This window comes from Brachypodium distachyon, chromosome 3, assembly GCF_000005505.3.
Source record: "Brachypodium distachyon strain Bd21 chromosome 3, Brachypodium_distachyon_v3.0, whole genome shotgun sequence".
Lineage (NCBI taxonomy): Eukaryota > Viridiplantae > Streptophyta > Magnoliopsida > Poales > Poaceae > Brachypodium > Brachypodium distachyon.
Window position 1 is genome coordinate 823,653 of NC_016133.3, and position 26,115 is coordinate 849,767.

Genomic DNA, 26,115 nt, shown 5'->3' on the forward strand with positions numbered 1-26,115 from the left:
GTGTTCCATGTGGATTAGTATCAATCACACATATATAGATCCGTGTTAGCAGTTTATTATTACAAGGGCCGATCGAATGACTCGGCGTATGACGATGCACATGTACGATTCTAGTGCCTTCTAGTACGTACGATGATGTGTTGTGCTAATCTTCTTAGCATGATATAGCTCATCACTCTCAGATTTTATCTTTATCGTAACAACTTTTTCGTAATGAGATTCGCCATACGATAGCGTCGTGTTGTTATTCATCTGTAACTCTTCTTACTGTATTTTGTCTTTCGTCAGAAGATCAGGAGTACTATATAGTACACGGTCTTCAATTTGCTAGAGCTTCTGGTTTTACTGTCGTTGGTTAATTTGACCAAATTAAGTACGTTGAGCAGTGGTAACCAGCTGGGGGACTGTTGGATGAAAACGTAGGATATAAGCAAGTGGTTATATCTATAATCGCATGCTGTCGGCGTGATAATATAAATAAAACTGAGCTGAGTACTTGGAAAACCGTACAAGAGTTGACTCCCAAAAACAGCACATGCCTGCAAAGCTAGTGTACGGTGGCTGCTGCATCGATCTGCTGTCAAACAATTAAGTCAGCCAGGCCTCCGTACTTTTAATTACTAGTATAAACTTGGCATCGATCTGCTGCCGTACTATGCGTACGTTGGCCCTTTGGACTTATCAGGGATGCCAAACTACTTATAAGAGATAAGCCAGAATGCATTTTCTTATTCATTGTTGCAGAACCCAAGTTGCATACGGCCGGTACACCGTGCAAAGAGTTGACTCGATCTATATAGGACTTTATTTCGATCTATCTGACCACAAAAAACCAGGCTATGGCGCGCGGCAACATTAATCCGGACATATATACATGTAAGTATATATACTCCTGCCAGCGCGATAAGTACTCACTCCATTTCATAAAGGTTGGCATATTTTGTTTCGTTAAGACAAGGTTTCGACTAAATTTGATTCAGGACGTTCTCAAATTTCCAGGTTCAACTTTATTAATGAATGTATGAGAGCCATTTATCATACTAGTGGAAACTTCTTTCAAATACGGATTTAATGGTACGAGTGCAATTTTTGTGACTCATTACCCGATGATCAAAGTATCTTAAAAATGTGTAAACGCCTTACATTTTAAAACTGTGAGATCGAGTACATACGTAAGAATTGGCGAATCAAACTTAATTTTAGAGTATAATATTTTGGATGGAACATGGGGCGGTGATCTGAAGTCTCCAGGCTCTCCACTAACTGGGAGGAGGTTCATTGTATTAATTTCGACCTACTGTTGGTGAAAACGATCATGGACCTACTGTAAGTTGTACAAATGTTTAATTAATCACATGAAAAATTAAGACAATTAATTTCATGTACGTCAAAGGAGTTGCGGACCGTACTTATGCAAGAGCATCAAGTCAAGTACACGTACTGTGCGGTTGCTAAATCTCTCTTTGATTTTATATATACTCTCTAGAGGTGGCTATAGCGACAGGAGGCTTATTTTGATTCAGTAGGTGGCTAGCGACTATTATATTAACTAAAAGTCTAGAGGGCTAGCTTAATTCATTGACCGGTGTTAATTAATCCACTGCCTTAGCTAGCTAGCGGCGTATAGTGCTGTCCTACATGTTGGCGAAAACGATTGTTAATCCCAAGTCCAAATTTGGGACTTAATTGGGACTTTAAAGTCCTCCCGGAACGTCGTCACCGTCGATCGACAAGAATTAAAGCTAGAATAGATCAAAAGTACATGTACACGATCGATCGAGCACAAGAAAATCAAGGAGGATGACTACACAATGCAAGGCCGGCGTAAGCACGATACAATTTTCTCTTAATATTGGTCTCTTGATGTCATCACATATTACAAGCACACACACCGACGTGAAGACTAATTAATGCCTATAAGCTCCTTTCTAAAAGGGCTTAATTGGACAATTAAGTAAGTACACCCACAAAGTCATGTAGTGTGGGAAAACCACACCCTCCTTATGGGGGTGCACTGCCAAAACCTATAGACCCCTGGCGCATATGCTTGTATCTATACGTATATATACGGTGTGTACGTACGCACGTATATCGTACATATACGTGCGACAAAGGAGGTAAAATAATTAACTAGGGTCTCTAGCTTATATGTGCTCGGGCGACCCGTCAGGTGCGGCGAGGATGACGTTGCGCCTGCCGCGCTCCGAGAATGAGTTCTCGGCGAACTTCTGGCCGGCGAGATGAAGTCCCTTGCTCTTCTCCTCATGTGACCACTCGGAGCCATAGTAGTCCTCCTCGGTGGCGTCGGTGCTAGCAGGGAAGAACATGGATCCCCACTGCGGGAAATGCACCAGCACCACGGGGAGCGTGCAGCATATGATCATGACGCCCATGTACTCGAGCCCTTTGCTTGTGGGGTACTTTGACGTTGTGAAGAAGAGGAACTGCGTGAGCCCGCCACCGACGTTGCCGCCAGCACCGGTCATGCCAGAGATGATGCCGAGGGACCGCCGGGAGACGAAGGGGATGACGCCGTAGACGGCGCCACACGCGGCCTCGACGCATATTGAGTATAGGACCATGCATACGATGGAGGCCGGGAGGGCCGATGCACGGCCGAGACAGAGGCAAAAGACTCCGCCGGCGGTCTGGAGGATCCAGATGTTCCAAAGGCGGGCGCGCATGCCGAAGTAGCGGGCGCCGAGGTCGGAGAGGTATCCTCCCATGGGGCGGGCGAAGATGTTGGCCAATCCAAAGCACGCAGCTATGGTGCCAGCGGCACGGAGGTCGAGCTGGAAGCTGTCGTAGTAGTACTCGGCGATGACGTTGTTGGTGGTGAGCTCGACGCCCATGCAGTAGCCGTAGATGAAGACGAAGACCCATGTACGGTAGTTGGTGACGGCGCCATGGATTACCTTGGAGAACTTGTCCTTGCTCATGTCACCATTCTTCTGGAGGCTCCTGAGGTTACCATCGGGAAGGTCCTGTCCCATGGTAAGAACGAGCAAGCCCATGACGACGAGCATCAACCCCGGCACGAAGTAGGCGATGCGCCACGCCGTGAAAGGCGTCGCGCCGCACGCCTCGATGGCGTCGAAGACGAGAGGCATGATGAGTTGGGTGGCGCCGCCGCCCATGTCGCCCCACCCCGCCGTCAGGCCGCTGACCGTCCCGATGATCTTGCTGTTGAACATGGTGCTCACCCAATAACTGCACGACACAAAGGTGGCGAGGGAGACACCGATGAGGAAGCGGATGGTGATGTAGCCTGCCGCGCTGTCGATGACGGACATGCAGAAGACAGCAGGGGCCGAGAGCATGACGAGGAAGGCACAACCGTAGCGCGGGCCAAGGAGGTCACACACGGCGCCCATGGCAAGCCTGGAGAAGATCGCGCCCGAGACGGAGGCGATCCCGGCGTTGCCGATGTCGGCCTTGGTGAGGTTGAGGTTGTCGCGGATAATGGGGACAAGCGGGGCAGCGGCGAAGGTGGACACAACGCATACGAAAAATGACATCCACCCGAGATGGAAGGCACGCATGTGAGGGTTGCCAAAGGAGAAGATCCTGATGGACTTGGCCTTGTTCTCCGAGTCCACCGGCAGCGAGAACCTGCTCGCCGGCATCTCGCCCATGGAAGCAGAGCCGGCCTCCATTTCCATGCCCTCTTCTCTCTTGAGGCTTTCTTCTTAATTTCCTCGCAGCTTGGAGCTATACTACTACAGAAAGGCTTATCTCAGCTAGCAGCACTAGATGACTAAGAGGCAAGAGTTAGCTAGCAAAGTCTCTGTCTTGGCTGCAATGGTTGCCTCTGATATGTGCTCGAGAGATCACAAGGGTACACGAATTTATAGCATGCAGGAACCTCCTCGGTTTGGCATATTCTTGGGCAGATGCTTCCGTCGTTAACTTGATCTCTATTATAATTTTTTCTTCAACTGCTCAGATTAATGTGTAAACACAAGTAATACTAGTTATATGTTTGACGCCGTTCTCCTCTATTGTAGTATCTTTTAGTTAAGTAACATGTATATAAATTAATTTCCAGGTAATTGATTGAGAGGCTGCATGGATCGTACATCTGCCCTGTGGTTGAACTTATCTGGGCTGCCAAACTACTTATATGATGATTATATATATTGTTGGGACTGTTAAGTGCTGTTGCAACTTGCAAGCTAGCATACACACAAGATCGATCACCGTGGAAAGAGTTGACTTTGTTGGGTTTATTCGATCTGGCTGCAAATCTTGCAGAGAGGTTTCAGTTGTAGAGATATTCCAAATGTACTTGATCGTACCGTAGGTACAACGTATGAGCTGACTCTGACTGCAGCCTGCAGGCATATGCATATGCAGTAGCTCCACCTCCCACACAACGTGCCCAGTGCCAGTAGTTGTTGGAAACCGAAGAGCTGACTCTACTCCAGAAGAAATAGCTAGGAGCACATGCAACAAGAAAAAGAAAATCTCACTAAATGGGATCAGAGCTGTTAAAAAAATGGAACTTGCATTTGGTGTCAAAAATGGAATTCACTCTACGTATTGAATTTTGCCAATTCTTGATCCACCATCATTCTATCACTCTATTAACAGGACTGAAGTTGATCAGTTTTGCTTACATAATGGAAGATATAGAAACTCAGGGGTCAATTAATTTGACGCTTAATTTTTCATAAAAATAAGAGAAAAAATATATAGTTTGACGCTTGATAAGTTAACTGTGTTTTTCAGTCGGTTAACTGTCAAATTTAATCACACCTAGCATGTCTCAAAATATTTCCGTTAGTTATTAGCGCTATAGGACACTCCTCCACAGCCTTTTGGCCAGAGAGTGCTCCAAGCTTTATATATGCAGTCACTGCAAGTGGAAGTTTGTACTTATACTACTATTAATTTCGTGTTGCAATCCAAACAAGAATAACTCCTTGGATCTAAGTATATACGTACGACCGAAGTACAAAACCGTGTGTGTGTTGCAATCGAAGCAAATGTTGACTCGATCTGCACAAACTTAACATCGATCCCCAGGCGTTACACACGTGCATGCATAGTTGTTGCCTCGTCATCGATCAACGATAATCAATCTCAATTTGTACGAATTCGATCCAATCCATTAGTAATTGTTTTTACTTGGTATATATATCTGCTACCAAAATGATGCTCACAAATTAATCCACAGGATTTGGGGTTATGGTTTTACAGAACCAAAATTAACGCTGTTTTTTTAAAACAACTGTTTTAATTTTGAGTGAATGTTTTAGAAAACCCAAATCTCTCTATTTTCGATATAGGGTTATCATCCCACATGCAACAGACGAGAAGCTACCTAGGGTATACGTGCGGTTACTTACTTTGTCTTGTTTGAAATTTCAGGAGGGGTCGATATCGTTGACTATATACAAGATACAAAAAGCTCCTCGAATCTTGTTTCTCTCCTACTAATTTTGTTGACCAGTAGGTGCTCGTCGACAGCCGGCTTTCTTTCTTTCTTTACTCTCCCCATTTGTTGATGAAGTAAGAAATGTCCCGATCGAATCGAAGGACCTAGAGCCAGGGACTGGGCGTACGTATTGCATGCAAAAGTCAATATACGATGCTCTTTCCGTTCCACAATTTTTAGTTCAAATCTGAACTAAAACCACGACAAGAATTATGGAACAACAAAAGTTCTGTTCCATAATTCATAATTCTTGTCATGATTTTTAGTTCAAATTTCTGTTCCATAATTCTTGTCGTGGTTTTAGTTCAAATTTGAACTAAAAGCACGACTATCGAACAGGCAATAGCAAGAATATATATACACTGGAAGAAATTTGTGAAACTATTAAACTACCTTGATTCACTTTTTATCCATGTTTGGTTATATGTGACACCGTTTTATCCATAATAAAATTTCCTGCACAAAAAAAAAGTGGAATTCATTCTAATAAATGAATAGATATTTATACCGTTTGGTTTCTTGTTCGGTTCCTTGTGACCGTTGGATTGTGAGTAGGTATTTTGTTTTTTTAGTAGCAAAAGTCCTCTTTATATGTTACATCTTGAACCAAAAGAGGTAGAATGCTAGGGGGAGGTGTATCAAACCAAGATTGAAGAGGGTAATTCTTAGCTAGCTCAGCAAGCTCATGCTCATGAGCAACCATGTTAAGACATCTTCACTAAGTCCAGCACCACGATGGCAACCAGTAAGCGCCGCTAGCTAATTCAAGCCCGACTCAAAGACCTGTTGCTTCTGCTGCAGAAAGTATAGTATACATCAGCAACACACGAATGACTGCTCCCGCCGTCGACCCTCTCAGAGCATCCCCATCAAAAAGGAGAACACGTCCACACTAATTTCAACAGTTTTGTCAAGTTCCTTGAAATCTTGAGCTGGAACAACGGAGAAGAAGATAGGAGGACGACGAACGGCAGAGCTCCATATATCGCACGTTTGCACTTTAAGAATAAGTGCATGCATCAAGTCTTCAGGGCCTTGGTTAACACACTGGAGTACTGGACATTATCGGACAGGGACCTTCATATGCCGGTTCGCCAAGATCAACCGAAAAGGGATAGTACCATGCAAAAGTTTCCAAGTAATTTTTGTTATCTTTGCTGGAAGCTCCCAGTTGGACCGTCCGTTCTCCGGAGCTTCCGACCATGCTGAAAATCCCACTCGGCATATATAATACGCAGAGCGAACCGAAAAGGTTCCAGATTTAGCACTACACCGCGTTTCAAGTTAGGAGGCATTCTGAAAAGCCTCAAAAAAAGGGTGCAAAATGCCTTCAAAAGTCTTTGGAGGTTTTATAAAAAAATGACAAGGAAGTTGGGGAAGGGAGCAAAATGACTTCAAAAGTCTTTGGAGGCTTTATAGTCAAGTTCCAAAAGCAACAAAATCTTGCATATCAAAGGAAGAAGGAATCTGATCTCAGCTAGCCAGCGCGTTATCTCTGGGCTGAACTTGATCTCATTGAGACCAAGCGTCGATCAACGGCTGACTCTCCTTAATACACTTTGTTGATATGATGCAGCAAATTAAGAGATCCTCCATGGTTCATCTTTTTTGCAGACCCGCAACACCAGGATCTTTGACAATGTAATTAAGGTTGCCGTTGTTGGTCATAAAGCAGTGCATAGCAGAAAAATCTACGACTGTGGAGTGTCCGAACTAACAAAGAGAGGCTTCGGTTGCGGTTACTTCAGTGGGCAGATAAACTTTCGTGAGATATCGCCTTTGTTGGTTTTTTTGCTTTGTTCTTCTTTTCCCTTCTTTTTTTTCTCTTTCTCCTTTTGTCATATGGTTGTTGTACTCTCAGACTCGATCCTTGTTTGTTTGGAATATATAATGTAGACAATTGTCGACCTTCTTATCAAAAAGAAAAAGAAAAAAAAGAAACTGGGATCAACCGTATCCTCTCCACGTCAGCTGGCCAGAACGTTTGTGTCAACAAATCATCGTCCCATTGTCCAGTATATTTGGATCAATAAGTTCATGCAGCAACCGAGGATAAGAGATTCTGTCCCCTTGGAGTAATCACCTTACGGTTATAATTCTTTGGAATCCAAGCATCATCCCAGATGTTCAATTTTCTCACCAGTGTCTAGTGTCTACTCGCCAAACATGTCCCAGCTTGAACATGCCATGATACATTGCCAGTTAAATGAGGCGCCCTTCCCCAACCAGGCTTTAAGTAGGTACCTTGTTATTATGTATATAAACCGGGTTCAGTTGTATCAACGAAGTTAATTCAGTAAAAAAAAACTTCATTTTCCAAGCTATCTGGCAAACCTATCTGGCAATCGATGAAGACCGGACTCCAAGCTATCGCATTTTCGACGCTTTGATCGACCTTTTGGGATTGGAAGCATGTAGATTTTAGTAAACTCGCATATACGCACCAGCATGCTTCGAATGAAAACCTGTCATGCTGCAAATGGAAGAGAAGAATTGGCCTGAGCCATGTACATATAATACTGTTTGACCAAAGTACCAAAAGGAAATAAATTTGTACACACTAAAAACATACCGGTAGTAAACCTTGGCCAGTCATGGCCATTTGGCATGAATTAAAGGAAGCATGACAGAGTTTGACCTGCACACAGCAATTTAAAATTTGTATGGTAGCATGCCTACACCTTCAAAATTGAAGGACAGTTGACATGTACCAAAGGATATTCCTGCCTTCCAACTAACTTGGACCGTATATATAGCTCCGACGACTTTGTATCCTGTCATACAAAAGAAGAAAAAACGGCATGCGGTACGTAAGCCGAGTATATACATAAAACACATGCAAACATAATTAAAGAGAAGGTGAACAATACCTGTTCACTCCATGCCTTGTTTTATAGTAGTACTCTCCAACCATACAACTTTGACCAATAATTTCAGTACTCTCCAACCATACAACTTTGACCAATAATTTCAGTTTTCAAAAATTGTAATACATTTTGAGACGAATTCACATGTGTGATTTTCAAATGTCCAATCTAAGTATTGTAAACATTTGAAAGTGTATCGACGTAATCGTCCAAAGTCCAGAAGTAAATGATGGCCGAATAAATGCGAATCCAAATAGAATCCTAATGTACATCCAAATACACAGTTTGCGCTCGCATGCAGCAAAAAAAAGTTGCTGGTAACTTTCAGCAAAAATGCTTGGTCACGAAATATACAACATGGGATAACTGATCTATCCATTGATTATTAAAATCGACTCATTTCATTTCATCGCTCCTCTGACATCAGAATGCATTCTCTCATGTTGCGCTACCTGGATACATAACAAGACTAAGAAGAGTTCCTCTTTACAGTAAATTATAAGTAAACAAAATAAACACCAACATACAAAGAAGAATTACAACACATGGTGATGATGCATGGAGGTGAACTGGGTGCCTACAAAACCACAGGAAGGCGGATGCTGGAGATATTATGTACATCACATATGGCTTGGCCGCCTTTTGCCACTGTCGGTCCTCTGTCTCTTTGCCGGCTTGGCCCACTGGATGTCTCCGATGCCAGGAGATGAGCTTCCACCACGATCCGAATGGGCGCCCCATCCAGGCAAGGATTGCTGAGATGGGTGAGGGTCCCTTTGGAACGGCGTCCTGGCACCTCTGGGTGAGGGCACTGGGCCCATCCGCCCTGTGTTGGTTGGGGAGAGCGGTCCAACTCGACCTGAACTGGATGGAGACCCGATGCTGGTTCTCGCCCGTTCTTGTCTCTTCTTCTTGACTATGAATAGATCACTAGGGTGCGGCAACAGCCCTGCGCTATCAAGGAGCTGGTCCCTGCTGCCTGGTCCAGAATGCCTCGAGTCCCGCTCAGACTTGGCCCGGCTAGGAGCCTCGCCAACGGATGGACGCTGGTTATGCTTGCCACTACCAGAACCATGCTGCTCTGCTTCACTGGTGGTAGAACGGCGCTTATTGCCTGAAGCTGAGTGCTTTGCTGATGGAGCGGCAATGCTACTTGCACCTCCTCCGGGATTTGAAAATGACATAGTACTCTTAGCCTCCGTGAAGTCAGAATCTGGGAAGGCAATCTTCATTATATTGAAAAATAAGGTACTGAGAGTCTCGGCTTCTACTCGGACCTGCATTTTGATGGAGCGAATTAAGATTTCATTACAGAACAGACGTCAGCATTTAGAGGATCGATGTGGTATGCAGAACATAGTATATATACTACTCCGTCCAATAAAGGATGTTTCAACTTTGACTAAATTTGAATGCATCTATACACTAAGTCATGTCAATACACCCAAATTTTCACAAACTTGAGACATCTTCGTTGGACGGAGGGGGTACTATTTTTTGAAGTATCTTAAAAATAGTATATGTGTATATTAAAAATGATAAAGTAGGAGTGACTAGAACTAGTAGTAGAACCTAGTGTGTGCGCGAGCGTGTGTGCATCAGAGTGACCCATGGCATTTCATCAAAGGCCAGCCAAACTACTAGGTGGCTTTTTATTATATCTCCAAGTACATAATACTGAAAATATTAATATAGTATGCATAGAGAAGCTTAAAATAAGGTCCGATGCTACAAACATTACCTCAATTCTGTAGTTGAAATGTTGAACCACGCTTTTCAACATCTGTTGCATGTCCGCTATGAACTCGGTTACACCGCCATACTCAAATCCATCAACTCGCAGTTCAATTTTCTGCAAGTCAAGGTTGTTGCCAGCCACACCTTTGGACGAGGAATTTTCATTCCTTCGCCACCAAGAAGCTATATTTGGTATCATTTTGTGGCCCTCTTTGTCAATCCTCCTCCAAAGCTTGCTTATTACATTCTTGCACTGCAGTCATTGAAGATGAGAATAATTACAACCCAGCAACCAAGACCTAATTTCTAAAATGCCAAACAACATGAGCAAAACCAAATGGCAAAAGGAAGCAATCATAAGTTCCAGGTAACACAGCATCATTAAGCTCTTGTGATGAATGGCATACGTGCCGAAGGAATAGTGATGCTTATTTCTTATTTTCAAAGACCAAAGCTATTTGAATTCTAACAAAATCAGGTAAAGGTCATCAAATCCCTCTTTATCTTTTCCACTAAATGTGACCTACGTTGTTACAACTGTGAACACTTCTCTAGCATTGCCTGCAAGGCAATGTATTCTGACTTCTGAGGCCTCCAAAACCGTGGCAGCCAAGCAAGCTTGACCAAAATGGCTGAAACCATGAGAGCCAAATTGATTTTCTCATAAAGGGCAAATGTAGTTTTCATAATCTGTGCGTGCTTTTGTTCAAAAAATAGTTCCAAATGAACATAATGCAAGGCATTGAGCATTTACTATGCCCATGCTTCAAAGGAAAACAAACTAAAGAACTCCAGCCTAACGTTGTGAATCTTGCTTCCTTGATCTATCGTTGGCAGTTGGCACTGGTTATGAGATCCAAACAAGCACTAAAATCATGTCTGCTAAGATGAATAAATAAACAAAATACTACTACTGGTTGTCCAAGATCCTTTTAAAGATGAGGGAAGGTAGTTCCAACAGAGCAAACCAGCAAAATCACACAAATGATTGAAGTTATATGCTAACCTTTCTTTGCATGCTGTCAGACATCTTCGTGCCACCAGAATCCGGACCAGCAGAATCGATGACCTTCTTCTTGCTCCAATTTTCCTTGGACTGTTCGGCAGATGCCTCGCCAGACCCAGACAAGTGAGTGGATTTCCCCACCCTAGAAGCAGGAGAGGCCTTTCTAGATGGCATGTTACGCTTCTGCTTCACTATTGGATGAATTGTGTCTTGCTGCCTGGAGGTAGGATCCACAAAAGCATGGACCTCTTGCTCAGACTTTAACTGTGAATCATAATCACCATCTCCTGGGAATGCAAGCCGAGCACCCCGTTGGGAGAAGGTAACATCGACACCAGATCTATCTTCCTGTTTTTCTGCATTTGGTTTTGGACGAATACGGATACTCCTTTTTCGTTTTATTTTTGGTTGCAGCACCTGTTCATCTTCCCCATCATCCCGTTCATGGTTCCAGCTGCCTGATTGCTGTAGATCCATATGCGAGTCCCCTGATAATGCAATCTCGCCTTCCTCTAGGTCATCTGTCTGTTAATCATCAGTAAAAAGAATGATTGTACAGTTAACTTCACATGCAGAAATTCGAGATAGAAAAAGAGAGAAATAGATGCCAGGTTTCGGACATACAGTTCTTTTTGAAAAAGTGCCTGGGCGGGCATCTAATGCAGATAGAGACTTCAACTTTTTCAAAGAAGAAGGGGCAGGTGGTGGTAATCTCCTGCTTCCAGATGAAGATCCTGTAGAACCAGCTTCTTCAGATTTGTGAGCTTTTCCTCTCCCCACGCCATGTTGAAAATCATACCCATCATCATTTATAGGTTCCTCTTCCTCTGATTGATCCTTGTTATCATCATTTTCATCTTCATCTTCATAATCTCCTGCTTCATCTTCTTCAGGGAGAGATGGTGTATTCCTCTCTTCAGAGTCTTCGTCAGACTCCTCATCATCTTCATCATCATCAAACTCCCTGTAGATGGAGTACTTACCAGACCCCGTTGGCCTCCCCCTTCTTTTCTCAAGTTTTTCAGTGGTGTCAGGAACACTGACACCAGACGCATTTCTCATAGGCTTTTTAGTTAAACTCGCCACAACAGAATCAAGCTCTGTAGAGCTAACTCGGAGCCACTTTGGAACCTGGTTATGTTTCATCATATCTCCTGTCCAATCGAATTCTTCATCCATCTGATCAAAGAGCTCGACTTCATCTTCAGTCCGAGCAATCATACGATTAACTTCCTGTAGTGAAGGAACATCATGAAGAGTTTCTTGATACCTCTCTTCGTCATGCAGTAGGGTCTCCAAAGTCATGCGCCTTTCCTCATGGGTCGTTCTTTGATCAAAACGGCCAGCATTAATGACTTCATCTGCCATATCGATTTTGTACTGCTGGATATTGTTGCGGATGAGACTTTCAATTGAACCCATGTATCTGTCCTTTCCAACAAGATCGTCCTCCAAATCTCCACTGCCACCATTCCTCAATTCATCCTCTTTCTGATAACTTGAGATGTTATCAACAACAGCCTCCATATAAATAACCTTTACCTCCCTAGTCTGCCCTATACGATGGGCCCTGGCAACTGCTTGTTCTTCATTTTGTGGATTCGGATCAGGGTCATAAATTACAACAGTGTCTGCGCTCTGAAGATTCAGGCCTCTGCCGGCAGCACGAATGCTAAGCAAGAATATGAAACACTCGGAACCAGGCCTATTGAAGTCAACAATTGCTGATTCACGGTCTTCCAAGCTAGTTGTTCCATCAATTCGTCTGTAAGCAAGTTGCCTCCATTGCAAATAGTCCTCCAGGATGTCAAGAAGTTTAGTCATCGTGCTAAAGAGGAGTACACGGTGACCAGACCTATGAAGCTTAATTAGAATTCTATCAAGATTCCACAACTTCCCACAAGATCTGATAATAAAATCTTTCCCGTAGTAATTCATAAAAGGATATGACAGCAAAGGGTGGTTACAAACTTTCCTCAGCTCCATGCATTTGTTTTGGAGATTCTTATATGTCTTGGCCTGGTACATTGGATTCCTCTGAATACGTATTTTCTCATCTTCAGGATCCACCCTAATGGTGCCAGTGGATTTGATCCAATCGTATATAGTGCCTTGAATCGCAGACATTTTGCATCTCAAAACAATAGATTCCTGCAAAAGACATACCAAGTCAATAATGCTGTGAACTTAAGCCAAGTTACCGACAAGTCATTGTCTTCTATGCATTAGCGTCGAGTGACAAGGGCGAACTGGTGGTACCTTCCGTGGGAGTGAGCCTTCGACATCCTCGACTCGTCTACGCAGCATAAAAGGTTCCAAGATTTGATGCAGCCTGTGAATAATAATCACTTTCTTCTCGGTCTCCAACCAATCATCTTCTTCGCTATGTGTAGGAGCATCCCTCTGAAAAGGCTTTGAGAACCAATCTTGAAATGCTTTGCGATTGTCAAACACTTCAGGTAGCAACAAATTCAGAAGGGACCAAAGCTCCTTGAGATCATTCTGAAATAGTTGGAAAAAACATTAAATTGAAACCTAAAACATTCTAACATAAGTTATGCTCATGTGATAAAACAACCATACTGGCATAAAAAAGAAAGAAACTTCTAGGAACACGGGGCTCTGCCACATATCACAGTGTACGGCTATACCATAATTAGTTAAATAATCAATAAATATTTATCAGACTTGCCTGTAGAGGAGTGCCAGTGAGAAGGAGACGCCGCTGGCAACGATAGCGATCAAGATCACGGGCCAAGACAGACTCTCTGTCCTTCATTCGTTGGGCCTCGTCAATTATAATATACTTCCAATCAATTCTTGAAAGCTTGGAACGATCAAACATAACAAATTCATATGTTGTTACAAGAACATTAAATTTCACAGCCAAAACCTCCTGCAAGATGAAATCAGAGAGAAAAAAAAGATTCAGATGCAAAACATTGAATGCCAAATAAGCTTATCTGTGTGGGAAAAAACCCCAGCAAGGATCAAGTTCAGTTCAGACATAAACTGGGATATACAGATAACAGTACCCATGGATTTGAGAACATTCCAACCCTTCACTCCTGGAGCGTAGGTTCATTCAATGATGTGGCAGACTAAAACAGCACCATGTGCTCCAGATTTTATTTTACCAAGTAAAATCAAGGCATGTGCTATGATAATGACTTCGTGCCTTGTATTTTTATGGACAGCATTCAGTTAGGAAAAGGAGTTCATCTGCATGCTATTAACCGAAGTGAACTGAAGTAATTTCACATTACAGAGCAATAAAAATAGTATAACAGAAGACAAGCCTGACATGGAAAGCAGATTGCTTCAAAATAAGATAAAATGCACTGTTTATGAGTATCTCGGTATCTAGGAGACAATATAGCTAGGACTGTTATGTTTTTAGAAGATGATTGTGCTTGCTTATAATAAATATATTTAGGAGGAGAAACGTGTCAGAAACCTTTGAATGCTAAACAGTAAAAAGTATAAAACGTACAGATGTAGCGCAAGCAACTTACTTGAGAAAACAGCTTTTGCCTTTGATCCTTTGCACCAACATAGAAGATGCAAGATGCAGATGGTAACCAGTTTAGCAGTTCACTCTGAAAATAAAAATAAACAAAATTAAAACTTCTGTTTCTAAACTAACTTCTGCATCACAAAATAAATACTATTAAATGATACTTCCTTGGAGTATACTCCCTCCATTTCACAAAGGTTGGCGTATTTTGTTTCGTTAAGACAAGGCTTTGACCAATGAAAACTCTATTGATATGTATTTTTTCATACATGAAATTTATATCAATGGATTCGTCTTAAAAAATTCTTGCTAATGATCATGGTTTCGTATCATTTAACTTATATATTAATAGAGTAATTCTTGGTCAAATGATTGTCTTAACGAAACGAAATACGCCAACCTCTGTGAAATGGAGGGAGTAACATAAAAGGAAATCGCACCTTCCAATTGACCAAGACAGCATTTGGCACTATTATGAGATGTGGTCCATAATTCCCTTTAAATTCCATCAAGTATGCAATCAAAGCCATAACCTGTTGAAACAAAAGGTGTAACCATGAAAAGACAATCCTAGCAGCACGACATTAAAGGAAAAGAGCAAAGCAATCAATATTAAAAAACGTAGTGAGATAACTAAAGACCAGCAGGTGAAAATAATAAGGCACACCTGTACAGTCTTGCCAAGACCCATCTCATCAGCCAAGATGCCATTCAACTTATTATTGTACAATGAAAGCATCCACTGAAGGCCCACCTGGGTAACCAGCGAAACCAAGATTTAAAAAGAAACATCAAAGACTGACAGGTCCAGGTATGTATTACTATTACAGAACAATAGTTTGGTTCAGTTAAATGGAAATGTCCTACCAGCTGGTAGTCCCTTAAAGTGCCTAATCGCAAAAGTGACGGCTGCTTTGTAACTTTCTCACTCACAGCATGAGCCAAAGTATAGTACCTACAAGAATATAATAGGTCCAAGTTTGTTTAGGCTGAAGAGTAGATATTGCAGACCTAGTTAATCTGCCAAATTAGAGAACAGCTGTATATGGTATTTATTCAGAAGTCAATAGCATTATATAAATTAAATTTGTAGCAAGTCGAGGAAAAACATTCCAATAGAACACATTTCCCATTATAGTTACTTACTTGTTATCAGAAGTGTTTTCCCTTGGTGCATTCATCTCAGAGAAGGTGTTCCTTATCATAACCTCCTGACCCGCACATTGTGCAGCAGCCTTCACTTCTTCTTCAGAAAGACCCTGTTCAACAATCAGCAAGCTCATTATATATATGTATATAGGAGCAAACCTAAAGAGTGCAGTAGTGCAGCACACAGCTACCCCACAGACCTGTGGAGGATGTGCAATGCATGGGGGTACAGTTAAGACCCAATGTTTTTTTTAACCTAGTAAATTCCGGTATTAATACACACACACAGGTAACAGGTTAATACCCTTTTCCCCTCTAATAATGATAATTGATGATAAATAAATGCTATGAGATCTCTCACCCTGTATGCTAATTTTGATTTGCCTTAAAAATTGAATTATATTGCAGTTAGTTCCAGTTTTCTGGTCATTAAACATTTTTTTATTAGCAAGAAATATTGAGTATGATAATGTTGATTCGCCTAGTATGGTTTTGTTATCTGTCATCTTGGTTACTTGACTTGGCAGACACTCTAGTAGCGCCGACAGTGGCATTCCTGGGCAAAAGGCATGGATGAAAATTAAGCTCCTTCTGAGCGGCAGCGATATGCATTGGCCAAAGAAGCCCACGCATAGGTGGGGGTAATGAGCCTGTTCCACCACCACCATGTCATTCCGGTGATGTGTTCCCAAGGCTCTTAAGTTTTCTGGCTCCACCAGCAGACATTGCATCCACATCTTAAGTTTTCTGCCTCCACCACTGGTAACAAACAATTTTTAACAGAAAAAGAGTATGTGCTACCATCTATAGAATCTCACAGACCCAGAACTAAGAAACCAAAAGGGTATGGGTAAAAGGCTAATTTCATTTTACAAAGTAGAGAAAGGCATATACCTGTGCACGTGCAGCTGCTGCAGCATTATTTTCTGCCTCTTCTACTTGTTGCTGATTCTTGGCAGCAGTAATTTTTCCTCCAAGTTTATAAAGGTACTCTTCAGTCTGGGATAAGAATGAAGATAGAACATTGTATCTTTGAGCTGCATCACCAGGAACACTAGTTTGTTGTTCCAACAGTATTTGACGATATCTTTCCACGTCATTGTTTTTTAGTGCCTCCATTCTTTTACTTCGATCATCATCCTTTTTCTTTGAGAATTCCCTCAACATCCTTTCATGGTACTTGGCTACCCCCCGGTTACGTGTTATTCGTGCATCACGAATAGCCCAATGTGCTTCCAAAAGCTTCTTGCGCCACTGGAAAATGGATTTCAGCTGCTTCTCTCTTGAGGCCTTTTGCATCTGCTGAACTTGCCTTATCAGCTCAACACGTTGACGTTCACATTGCTTGACAAACTTTCTGTATATCCTATCAGGCATTGCCATTATTTCTTGTTGCACCTCTTCAACTTCATCCCTCATACGAGCCTGACGCTCAAGGAGTTTCAGCTTTTTTTCTTCAATCTGTAATCTCAATACAAGATCTGGTCGGATCCTTTTCCTCTCTAGATTAATTGAAAGCAAGCCACTGATCTTTTTCAAGTTATCCTCTCGTTTCTTGCCAAGAACAATCATGCCTTCCTGGGCCAACAAATCTTTCACATCATAACCAAGTGCGAGACTACCATTGTAATTTGCACCGCCCAATGAATCATGTTTTCTAGTGAAGGACGGGAAATCAAATAGTGGTCCATGATATTTTCTGGGAACATCCCTGGGAGATGGTGCGCTGCTTGTAGAGGCAGCTCTTTTTGCCTGCTCAGCGTCTGCTGGACCACTTTCAGACGGTAAAGATTTCCCCCTTTCATTACTGTGATCACTTCTCCCAGGTGTTCTCTGGATACCCCTTTCTTGTTCCTGCTCAGATTTAACCAGACTGGTGTTACTTTGTTCAGGTACTGAAACTGGTCCAATTCTAAGAGGCTCCTTGGGCGAAGCTTTCATCACTTGCATGGGACCACTAGCAGAACTAGTTCTGTCTTCTGAAGCAGAAACCTCCACCTTGGGTAAACTGGGGCCTTTCAACATTGGAGGTTTTTCAGGAGCTTTATCACTACTTTCCATGGCCTTTCCATGTTCATCAGCACTGACTGGAGCAGACCTTTCACGATTCAGTGTTACTGAAGGTACAGAGACCAGCTGCGCCTGTGAGTCAGATGGCGGTGGCGGAGGAGACATGATCAATTCAAGAACTTCTGATGGGAGTGTACGATCACCACGCTGAGATGCAACCAAAGAGAGATAAAATTGCAACAACATGAGACTGATCAGATTGAACCACAGAGTAAGATTCTCTAAGGAAAAAAAATTCATAAACAAAAAGACAGCCAAGATTTAGATTTCTTGTACCTTGAGACGCCGAAAAGCTAATATCTGAGCTTTAAGTACATGAAGTTGATGTTTTGTGAAACCCGAATGTGGCCGAGCACCTTGAGGTGGGGCCTGTGATCCTCCTGTTTCAACAGGAGTTGCTGTAGGGGTGGTAGCTCGGTTAGTCTGCTGCAGCTGTCTTGCATACTGCATCTGCATCGCTTCTGAGCTCACCAGAGCATTCTTTGGATTGGGCTGCTCAGAAATCTTATTCACATGTCCAGAACTTTGGGCCATATGCATCATTTGCCCAACATTACCCACTGGCATGGGTGGCCTCACCGCCCTCTCGTTTGAGATTTCCCTGTTGTGGGCAGATATCTGTTGCTGCATCTGCAAGTTGCTCGGATTCATCATCTTAGTCTCTACTCCAACAGAAACCGAAGAACTAGGGGGGAGAGACTGCCGTGGCTTCAATGGAGCTTGACCAGAAATATTCCCATTCACTGGGGCATCGCTGTTCACCTGCCTAGGCGGCATTTGTTGATTCTGCTGCTGCTGTGCAGCCATGCTTGCCTCGTTCTGCTTCTGCATGGCGGCCATCCTGGACTGCAACATGGGTAAGATTTGAGAAATGAGATTTGCATTTGCAGGATTAGAAAGGTCAATGTTCTGCTCCTTTGCCCAGGCATGGATAAGCTGATAGTGGCCCATTGTTAAAGGGTTACCACCAATGCTGCCAGTGCCCGCTTGGCCTTGCATTGGCTGCATCGGCCTAACCATGCTCGCTGATGACATCTGCTGCCCAGGGACTCCTTGTGGTGGCATAGGAGGCCTCATATCACCGCCCCTTTGCTCACTACTGCCCGGCTGCCCCTGCTCTGTCTGCTTCTCCGCCTGTTGAAGATGCTCAGACGGTCTCTTCAACATCTGGGCCTGGGCCTGGGCCTGGAGGGACATAAGCTCCTGCATCTTCGCAGGGTTGGCAGCAACATCCTGGTCCCTAGAAGATGGTCCTGCCATATTCATTTTGGCCTGTTGCTGCAGGTGCATCCCATGGGATTTCTGCTGTTGGATCAGAAACTGCATGTATGCCTGTTGCTGCTGAATTGTGTTCTGGTTGTGCTGCTGACCAGCAACCATGCCCTGAGGTCCACCAGGGTGGGGCAGGTTCCTCTGACCCTGGAACGGCGGCATTGGGCCTGACGACTGAGGGAAGCCGCCGCTGCCGCCGCCGCCACCTCCCATCATACCATGCTGCGCACCGGGCTGGTACGATTGCTGTTGCTGCTGCTGTTGTTGTTCATGGTGATGCGTCATTGCCTGCAACAGAAGGCAACACGTTCAGACATCCAAAACCTCTGCAAATTAAGGAATGACCCAAGAGAGAGAACAAAAAAAACACAATTGTATAATCGTGCCACCAATATGACAAGCCAGAAGAACCCCAAGCGTTCTTGAGAAACAAACGCATTCGACCACAAACAAACAAAAAGGCACAGACGAACAGGGCTGAACCAAAATCGCCCCCGAGAACCTTTCTCCGCAGCAGGCAAACCTGAAATTTACGCAATTTCCGTAAACCCCAACAGAAATCCAAAACAAACAGGATCACATCACCCGGAGGAGGAAAATCCGGGCCGGAGACGCACACGTGGAACTGCAACCCCCAAATCGCCCTGGCTGAACCCCACCAACCAAAGAACTCGGAAAGATGGGACAGGACAAGACACACCGCCACGCACTCACACACTCCACTATAAGTGGGTAGAGGAGGAAGAGGAAGAGGAAAAGCCTCGTTACCGTTGGGGGCAGGAAGCCGCCATAAAGGCGCTGCGCCTGCGCCTGCTGCTGCTGCGACGGCGTGGGCGGCTGCTGCTGCTCGGTCCGAGGCGACGTCGCCGGAGAGCTCCGCGAGCTGCCGGAGGGGGGCCCGCCGGGCTGCATGACACCGACAGAAAGGCTCCTAGATCTAGCCGATACGGGGCTCCTTCATGCGTCCCGCGGGCGAGATCTAGGTCGGAGAAGGGGCGGCGGGGGAGGAGGCGCGCACGCCGGATCGCCGCCGCTGCTGACGGCCGCCGGAGACGCGGTGCGGGGTTCCGGCGAGGGGTAGTCAAAACCTAACCTGGGGATTTTCCTCTCTTTTTTTTAATGTCAGACGAGAAGAAGGAGAGAGATATAGAGCAGTGGCTCACGAGTGATCCGGATCGCAAATTAGAAAGAGGGGGAGGGCTTTTAAACGAAAAACTAGTGGGCAAGAAATTTGCACAGAGACCCTCAAAGATTTTAGATATTCCTGTGGTAGGGCTGATATTACCATTTATCGCGTGTTATTTCGCGTAGCACCCCTTATCTGATATTTGAAGTGTCCAGACCAAATATAGGACCAGGCCTGGTATTTTCTATTTACATGCTATATGTCCGAATGACGAAAGTTAGTCGTAATGGTGTAGATTTACAATTTATTGTAGAGTGACAAAGTTGCGTGCAGCCTCCTCTTAAAGTTACGATTTATTATCATATTGTTCGGGTGGTTGGTTCTCAATCGAGTAATTGGGTAAGGTGTGATGGTTGTACCGTCATAAAGAGGAATGGCGTGAGGGTTTTTTTTAAGGAGAGAGATGGCATATTGTGGCGCGCATATTACCGATAAGACAATTGGGACCAAGCCCGGTATTTCCTATTTATATCATCTGTTCTGACAACGAAGATTAGTCCATAATGGCGTAATTTTACAACTTATTGCGAAATGGCAAAGTACCGTGCGGTCTCCTCTTAAAGTTGAAATTTATTATCATGTTTGTTCGGGTGGTTGGTTCTCGGTCGAGCAATTGTGGTAAGGCGTAATACCTGCACCGTGTTAAGGTGAGGAAGGACGTGATTTTTAAAAGGAGAAAAATGACGCACGGATTACTGGTGACACGATTGGGCTCTTAATGTCTGAATCACTTTTCATCATGTTATTTTTTCGGTTGTTGCTTTTCAACCGAGCAATTAAAGTAGCACGCGTGCACGAACAAGGAAAGAGGGGATGTGGGGTCATAACTAATAGTTACAACTATGTATATGCATATATTCCGAAGTTTACGATTTGTACTTATGGCATGCAATGGGAACTTCTTGGTTGAGCAGTTGTGTCGAGGCATGACCCGTGATTGTGGAACTAAAAAGGAAATGCTTAGGGTATTTTGTCATTGAAAACCCCCTCTATATATATGCCTCTAAGGTAGGATGTTCATAAGCCATGGTACTCCCCCCGATCCATATTAATTGTCTCAGATTTGCCCAAATATGGATGTATCTATGTTTAAAAAGCGTCTAGATATATGTAATATTTCGATAATTAATATGGATTGGAGGGAGTAGCAATTTTTACTGCCTCTAATCACTTAAAAAGCTATTGCTTGGTGGTGGAACCCATCTTACAGGCAACACCTGCCTCTATGCACTACAGGGGTTTGGTGATACGTGTGAATGCAAGTTGTGGGTCTCAGCTTAAAGATATGTTCACCTCTAAAAACTGTGGGCGCTCTTATGAAGTCCACCGATGAATTGAAGATGAGATAAATTGGAGCTTCTAGAGTAGTGACTGCTGCAAAATAGGAAGACTGGAATAGGATTTAAGTGAAAACCCGTATGTAGGAACTTTGCATAGAGCCTCAGGTTCACATATTCTAAATAAAATAATAGTCTTGTTGTTTATTTAGACATATTGCATAATACCTGCTGCCTGATATTTGATGTGTCAAGGCCAAAGTAGGACTAAGCCCGATATTTCCTATTTACTCCTTTGTTAGGACAATGAAAATCGGTTCATATTAGCATAGAGTTGTGTCATTTCCAGATTTACAGTTTTATTGTAGAGAACTAGAGTGGCGCACAACCTCATGTTAAAGTTATAATTTATTATCACGTTATCCAGGTGGTTGGTTCTCCGATCGAGCAATTATGGCAAGGTGTGGTATGACTATGAATTGCCGATGAGATAGGTGGGCTCTTCACAACACAGCATGATGCCTAAAATCTCTTGTTATTTTTCTAGTAGTTGATCCTCAGTCGAGCAACAGTATATTGTAAAGGCACAATGTGTATGCGAACATGGAAATATGTGATAGTCACTTGTTATGTCGTTACAATTGGTAATTCTCGATTGAGCAATTATGTCGAGGCATAACCTTATGTGCCAATAGAACTAAAGACATGATGTGTAATTCTCGTCGTCTAGTCTACGATAAATTGGTGGTTAGAGAGAGTGGATTCGCCCGCAGGATATAAGTCGATAAAAACATGACGTGTAATTCTATAAATTGGGAATTTACTGGCGTACAATTTCAGTGGTTAAATCTGGATTGAACAACCATACCAAGACATGACATCGTGTTTAACTGTAATATACCATGGGAAAATCACACGAGGATGTAATCTTGTACTGTAGTAATAAACGATTGATGTAAACAATATTGTGCCGATGTCTTTCTTATTAGCGTGCATTTAGAGACATTGCACCAATTTTTGTTGGCAAGTTTTTTTTTTCCTAGACCTACGTTTTTGAACATGGATTTTCATTTTTGTAACACGGATGATACAAGTTCTGTCACTGCCATCGTTCTGTCAAGGAGTAACTCTTAAGGTGGTATTTTTAAACTTTTTTGGTAAATTAAGTGATATTTTCAGGAGAGAGGGGCTTTTTAGCAGCGCATTGTCAATTGCCAGTTTGCCACCGGGGCTCCAATCTGGACCGTCCTTTTTAGGCACGTGACATTTGAATCACAATACGCGTCGTATAAATTAATTTCCTTATATGGCTATATATACCATGTGCTAGTTATGGCATTAGATGCATCCGTATAGAGTATTAATTTCCATACGTGCCATTTGTTTCTGTTCCAATTGAAGAAGCTATGGCAGAAGGTTCATCTGCAAGGCCGGGGTGACCTGAGCTCGAGGAACAATATTCTACTGTACCACTTTTAGAGTTTTTTTTTTGTAAGAAACGTTTGGTTTTATTGATTCAACAAACACTAAAAATTACATCAAGATTTGATGCTACAAACCTTATCCCATGACACTACAAACCTTTTTTGGTAGTACGAGTATCATCTTTTCCTAATCTGAAGCGAGGCGAGCTTGCTGTTTCCGTGCTTCCTCTAATCTTGGAGATTTCGTTTGGTTTTCGTCCTAATTTATACACTTTATTTTAGCCACATACTATTAGTCTGATTTGATATATAGAATCAGCAAGTTTTTTTGTACGCCTGATATTTTTATGAAGCTGCAGGAACCAGCAATTCGTGATGCCTATCGACTACTGAACTGCAAGGAGTACGAGTGTTCAGTTGTTGGTAACCAAAAACAAAATTTGACTACCCAAGAAACAAAATGGAGCAATCATCTCTTGGCCTCGTCTCCTTTTTCCTACTACCAAAGCCTAGCATTCCGCTTGAATTTCACATATCATGAACGCTCGATGCAACATTTATATCTTCCTTTCGATTCAAGAAAAAAATTCACAGAAATTAAACAACCATTTTTAACATATACAAAGTCCACCACACTGGCGTCCAATCCAAGTAAAAAATCACAGAAATTAAACAACCATTTTTAACATATATAAAGTCCACCGCACGGACGACTAGTAGTAACAGCAGTAGCAAAAAACTGAAGACACTCTAACAGAGATACAGTGAAGCATGAAAGTTTTGAAAGCTTATAACATGAATGGCAATGCAGCTGCTCACACACACACAGACCAACACCCACACGACACGACATCTGGATAGAATGAGTTCACTGTCTGCCCCGCGATTTCGCCCTGCTTGCCTCCTCCGGGGTTGATGGGAACAGCTCCACGTACCGCGTCCCGATCGTCATCTTGTCCTTGCACATGGCCGTCTTTGCAACCTCAGCGGTTGGGAACTCGACAAAGGCCTCACCTGTAGCCTTCCCATCTGAGCGGTATGCAATATGCACGTTATCCTCTGTCAGCTCGTACTCCACAAAGAACTTGATGATGTCTTCGATGGTGGCAGAGTAGGGAAGCCCACGCAGCTTCAGCACCTCAGTGTAGTCCATGCTGCTCTTGTCTTCAGCTGGCTTCTTGGGCCGCGGAGGGGGCGGGGAGTGGCGGTACTCTGAGTCGAAGAAACCACCCTGGTTCACCTCTGAAGCTACTGCGCTGTAGTACTCCTGCTTCTTGCACCTGAACACCTCCACGTACCTCCTACCCATGTTCTGCCTGTTGCGATGCAGTGCGAACTCGGCCTGCATGGTCGAAGGGAAGACAACAAAAGCCTCACCAGAGAAGCGGCCATTCTTGTGAACAAGGAGGCAGTCCACAATGTCCAGCCCCACAAAGAACTTGATGATGTCAAGGTCCTCGCAGTCAAAAGGGAGCCCCCGCAGACGGACCCCTGGAAAGGATTGGATGCCACTGTTAACCCCTGCACCAGCCAAGTTGCCACTGTAGGGAGCGTAGAAGCCACTGCCGCTGCCACCAGTGTTGCTGCCCATGGCCCCAAAATAAGGAGGGCCTGGCTCCATCATCCTGGCCCTCTTTGAGGGATCCAACGGGCTCCCCGCGTTCACTGCGAAGTATGGATTCGATTCGAACATTCGTGGCCTCTTTGATCCCTCGTACCCATCCGAAACCCCCCCGCCTCGCATCATTGCCCTTCAGATAATCCATCCCAAAAAAAAGAAAAAGAGAAATCCCCGCATCTCTCAATCCCGATTTCATAAAATAACCCAAATATATAAATGTAAATTGCAAGGAAAATAAATACTAGCCAACAAAAGATGATATTAAGGTTTGAACAGAACAGTAATTGATTGTAAACGTTTACGACATGATTAGCAGAAATGCACATGTTATAGGTTTTATCGTGCACTTAAGGACATAAGAGCAACTAACTAATACCCGATAATTCATATCTGATCTAAGTGAGAACATGGATAAAAGTATAAAACAGATCGAGGCCTGGTAGCACTCTTTGCATGGGGATGACTAATAGAATCTTGTCTACTTATAATTCGATTTGAATTGACATGGATAATTACCAAATTCGAACTTATATCTTTGACAGATTATCTCACAACTGGAAGCTATCCTGCAGATCAAAGGGATAAACAAGGTTCTTACGTGACAAGGGCGGAGGACCCGGTAGGGCAAGGTACCTTGATTTTTTGCCTCAGTTACGAATTGGGGAAGATTAACGAGATGAAACGGGGAGCTAAAGGGCGGGATCTGTTCGTGGGGTGATGGGAGCGAGAGAATCGAATGGGAGATGGTTACCTGCGTTGGAGGCGCTCGCGCGAGGAGGAAGACGAGCAACGGATCGAGGGGGCTGGGGCGCTCGGCAGCGGTGGCGGCGCTCGCTCGAGGAGGAAGACGAGCGACGGGGCCGGGGCTTGCCGAGGGAGGGCGCCCGGCAAAGGCGGGGTCGACGGCGACGGGCGGCGGCGGAAACCCTAATCGCAAGAGCAGGGGGTGGGGGAGGGGATGCGATGCGAGATTGGGTCAGCGGGCCTGCGGTTATATATCGATGGCACGAGGCGGTAAATACATAATTGCCAACTTCGTGCCTTGTGGGCTGCTAGCGGTGGGCCAGAAGTTCAAGTGGGCCAGGTCGGCAGAAGACCTTGTTGGGCCGAAGCCCACTTGAGAAAGCTAAGGGCGGTGTGCAATGGTGCAATGTTTCTCAAAAAAAAAGGGCAGTGCAAGTCGTTTTTAGTCTGTACTCTGTAGTCTGTAATTGTAAGTGTATTGATCATCAATCAAGTTCAACTGCGCTAAAAAAAAATCAATCAAGTTCAACGTTTTTCTTATCAATCTCCAATAACATCCATTGTGATTAGTGGCTTCCTTAGCCTTTCTAGTTTCTATCTCTTTCCCCTCCAGTGCTCGCCTCATACTAGTTGTATTTGTTTTTCCCCCTCAAAAAACAGTTGTACTATTTGTTTTTGTGTACATTTTTTTTGTCAGAAGAAGGGGAAATGACTAAGGATATTTTTTGGACCGGAAAACGGCGGGAGAGGCTCCTACCATGCAATTATATTTGAGGTTAGAGCTGACTAAGGAAATTCAGGAAAC

The 26,115-nt window shown here is 43.7% G+C and overlaps 3 protein-coding genes across 3 annotated transcripts; all 3 read right to left on the reverse strand.

Moving 5' to 3' along the window:
• Window positions 1–1,839: 1,839 nt before the first annotated feature.
• On the reverse strand, window positions 1,840–3,804 carry LOC100833586 (high-affinity nitrate transporter 2.1). The gene has a single exon (XM_003570753.3). It carries the CDS (start codon window positions 3,660–3,662, stop codon window positions 2,145–2,147), a length of 1,518 nt encoding a protein of 505 aa, XP_003570801.1. The 5' UTR covers window positions 3,663–3,804; the 3' UTR covers window positions 1,840–2,144.
• A 4,801-nt stretch (window positions 3,805–8,605) lies between these two features.
• On the reverse strand, window positions 8,606–20,192 carry LOC100833895 (ATP-dependent helicase BRM). The gene is made up of 14 exons (XM_003570754.4): window positions 19,827–20,192; window positions 18,063–19,346; window positions 16,611–17,933; window positions 15,714–15,826; window positions 15,435–15,522; window positions 15,235–15,321; window positions 15,008–15,100; window positions 14,566–14,649; window positions 13,743–13,946; window positions 13,310–13,552; window positions 11,675–13,201; window positions 11,051–11,575; window positions 10,049–10,297; window positions 8,606–9,584 (listed from the first exon to the last, which is right to left on the reverse strand). Exons 1-14 carry the CDS (start codon window positions 19,968–19,970, stop codon window positions 8,928–8,930), a joined length of 6,621 nt encoding a protein of 2,206 aa, XP_003570802.2. The 5' UTR covers window positions 19,971–20,192; the 3' UTR covers window positions 8,606–8,927.
• A 3,327-nt stretch (window positions 20,193–23,519) lies between these two features.
• Window positions 23,520–25,533, reverse strand: LOC100845704 (heterogeneous nuclear ribonucleoprotein F). The gene is made up of 2 exons (XM_003572830.4): window positions 25,318–25,533; window positions 23,520–24,696 (listed from the first exon to the last, which is right to left on the reverse strand). The coding sequence occupies exon 2, from the start codon at window positions 24,690–24,692 to the stop codon at window positions 23,814–23,816; it is 879 nt and encodes a 292-aa protein (XP_003572878.1). The 5' UTR covers window positions 24,693–24,696; window positions 25,318–25,533; the 3' UTR covers window positions 23,520–23,813.
• Between the last annotated feature and the right edge of the window lie 582 nt (window positions 25,534–26,115).

Bases quoted from the DNA above. Each gene is read 5' to 3' on its own strand.
- LOC100845704 (XM_003572830.4), bottom strand. From the start codon at position 24,692: ATGATGCGAGGCGGGGGGGTTTCGGATGGGTACGAGGGATCAAAGAGG.
- LOC100833895 (XM_003570754.4), bottom strand. From the start codon at position 19,970: ATGCAGCCCGGCGGGCCCCCCTCCGGCAGCTCGCGGAGCTCTCCGGCG. The intron at 19,347-19,826 runs GTAACGAGGCTT...CTTCTGTTGCAG, and splicing joins GCGGCTTCCTGCCCCCAACG to GCAATGACGCATCACCATGA. The intron at 13,202-13,309 runs GTACCACCAGTT...TGTCTTTTGCAG, and splicing joins AAGGCTCACTCCCACGGAAG to GAATCTATTGTTTTGAGATG.
- LOC100833586 (XM_003570753.3), bottom strand. From the start codon at position 3,662: ATGGAAATGGAGGCCGGCTCTGCTTCCATGGGCGAGATGCCGGCGAGC.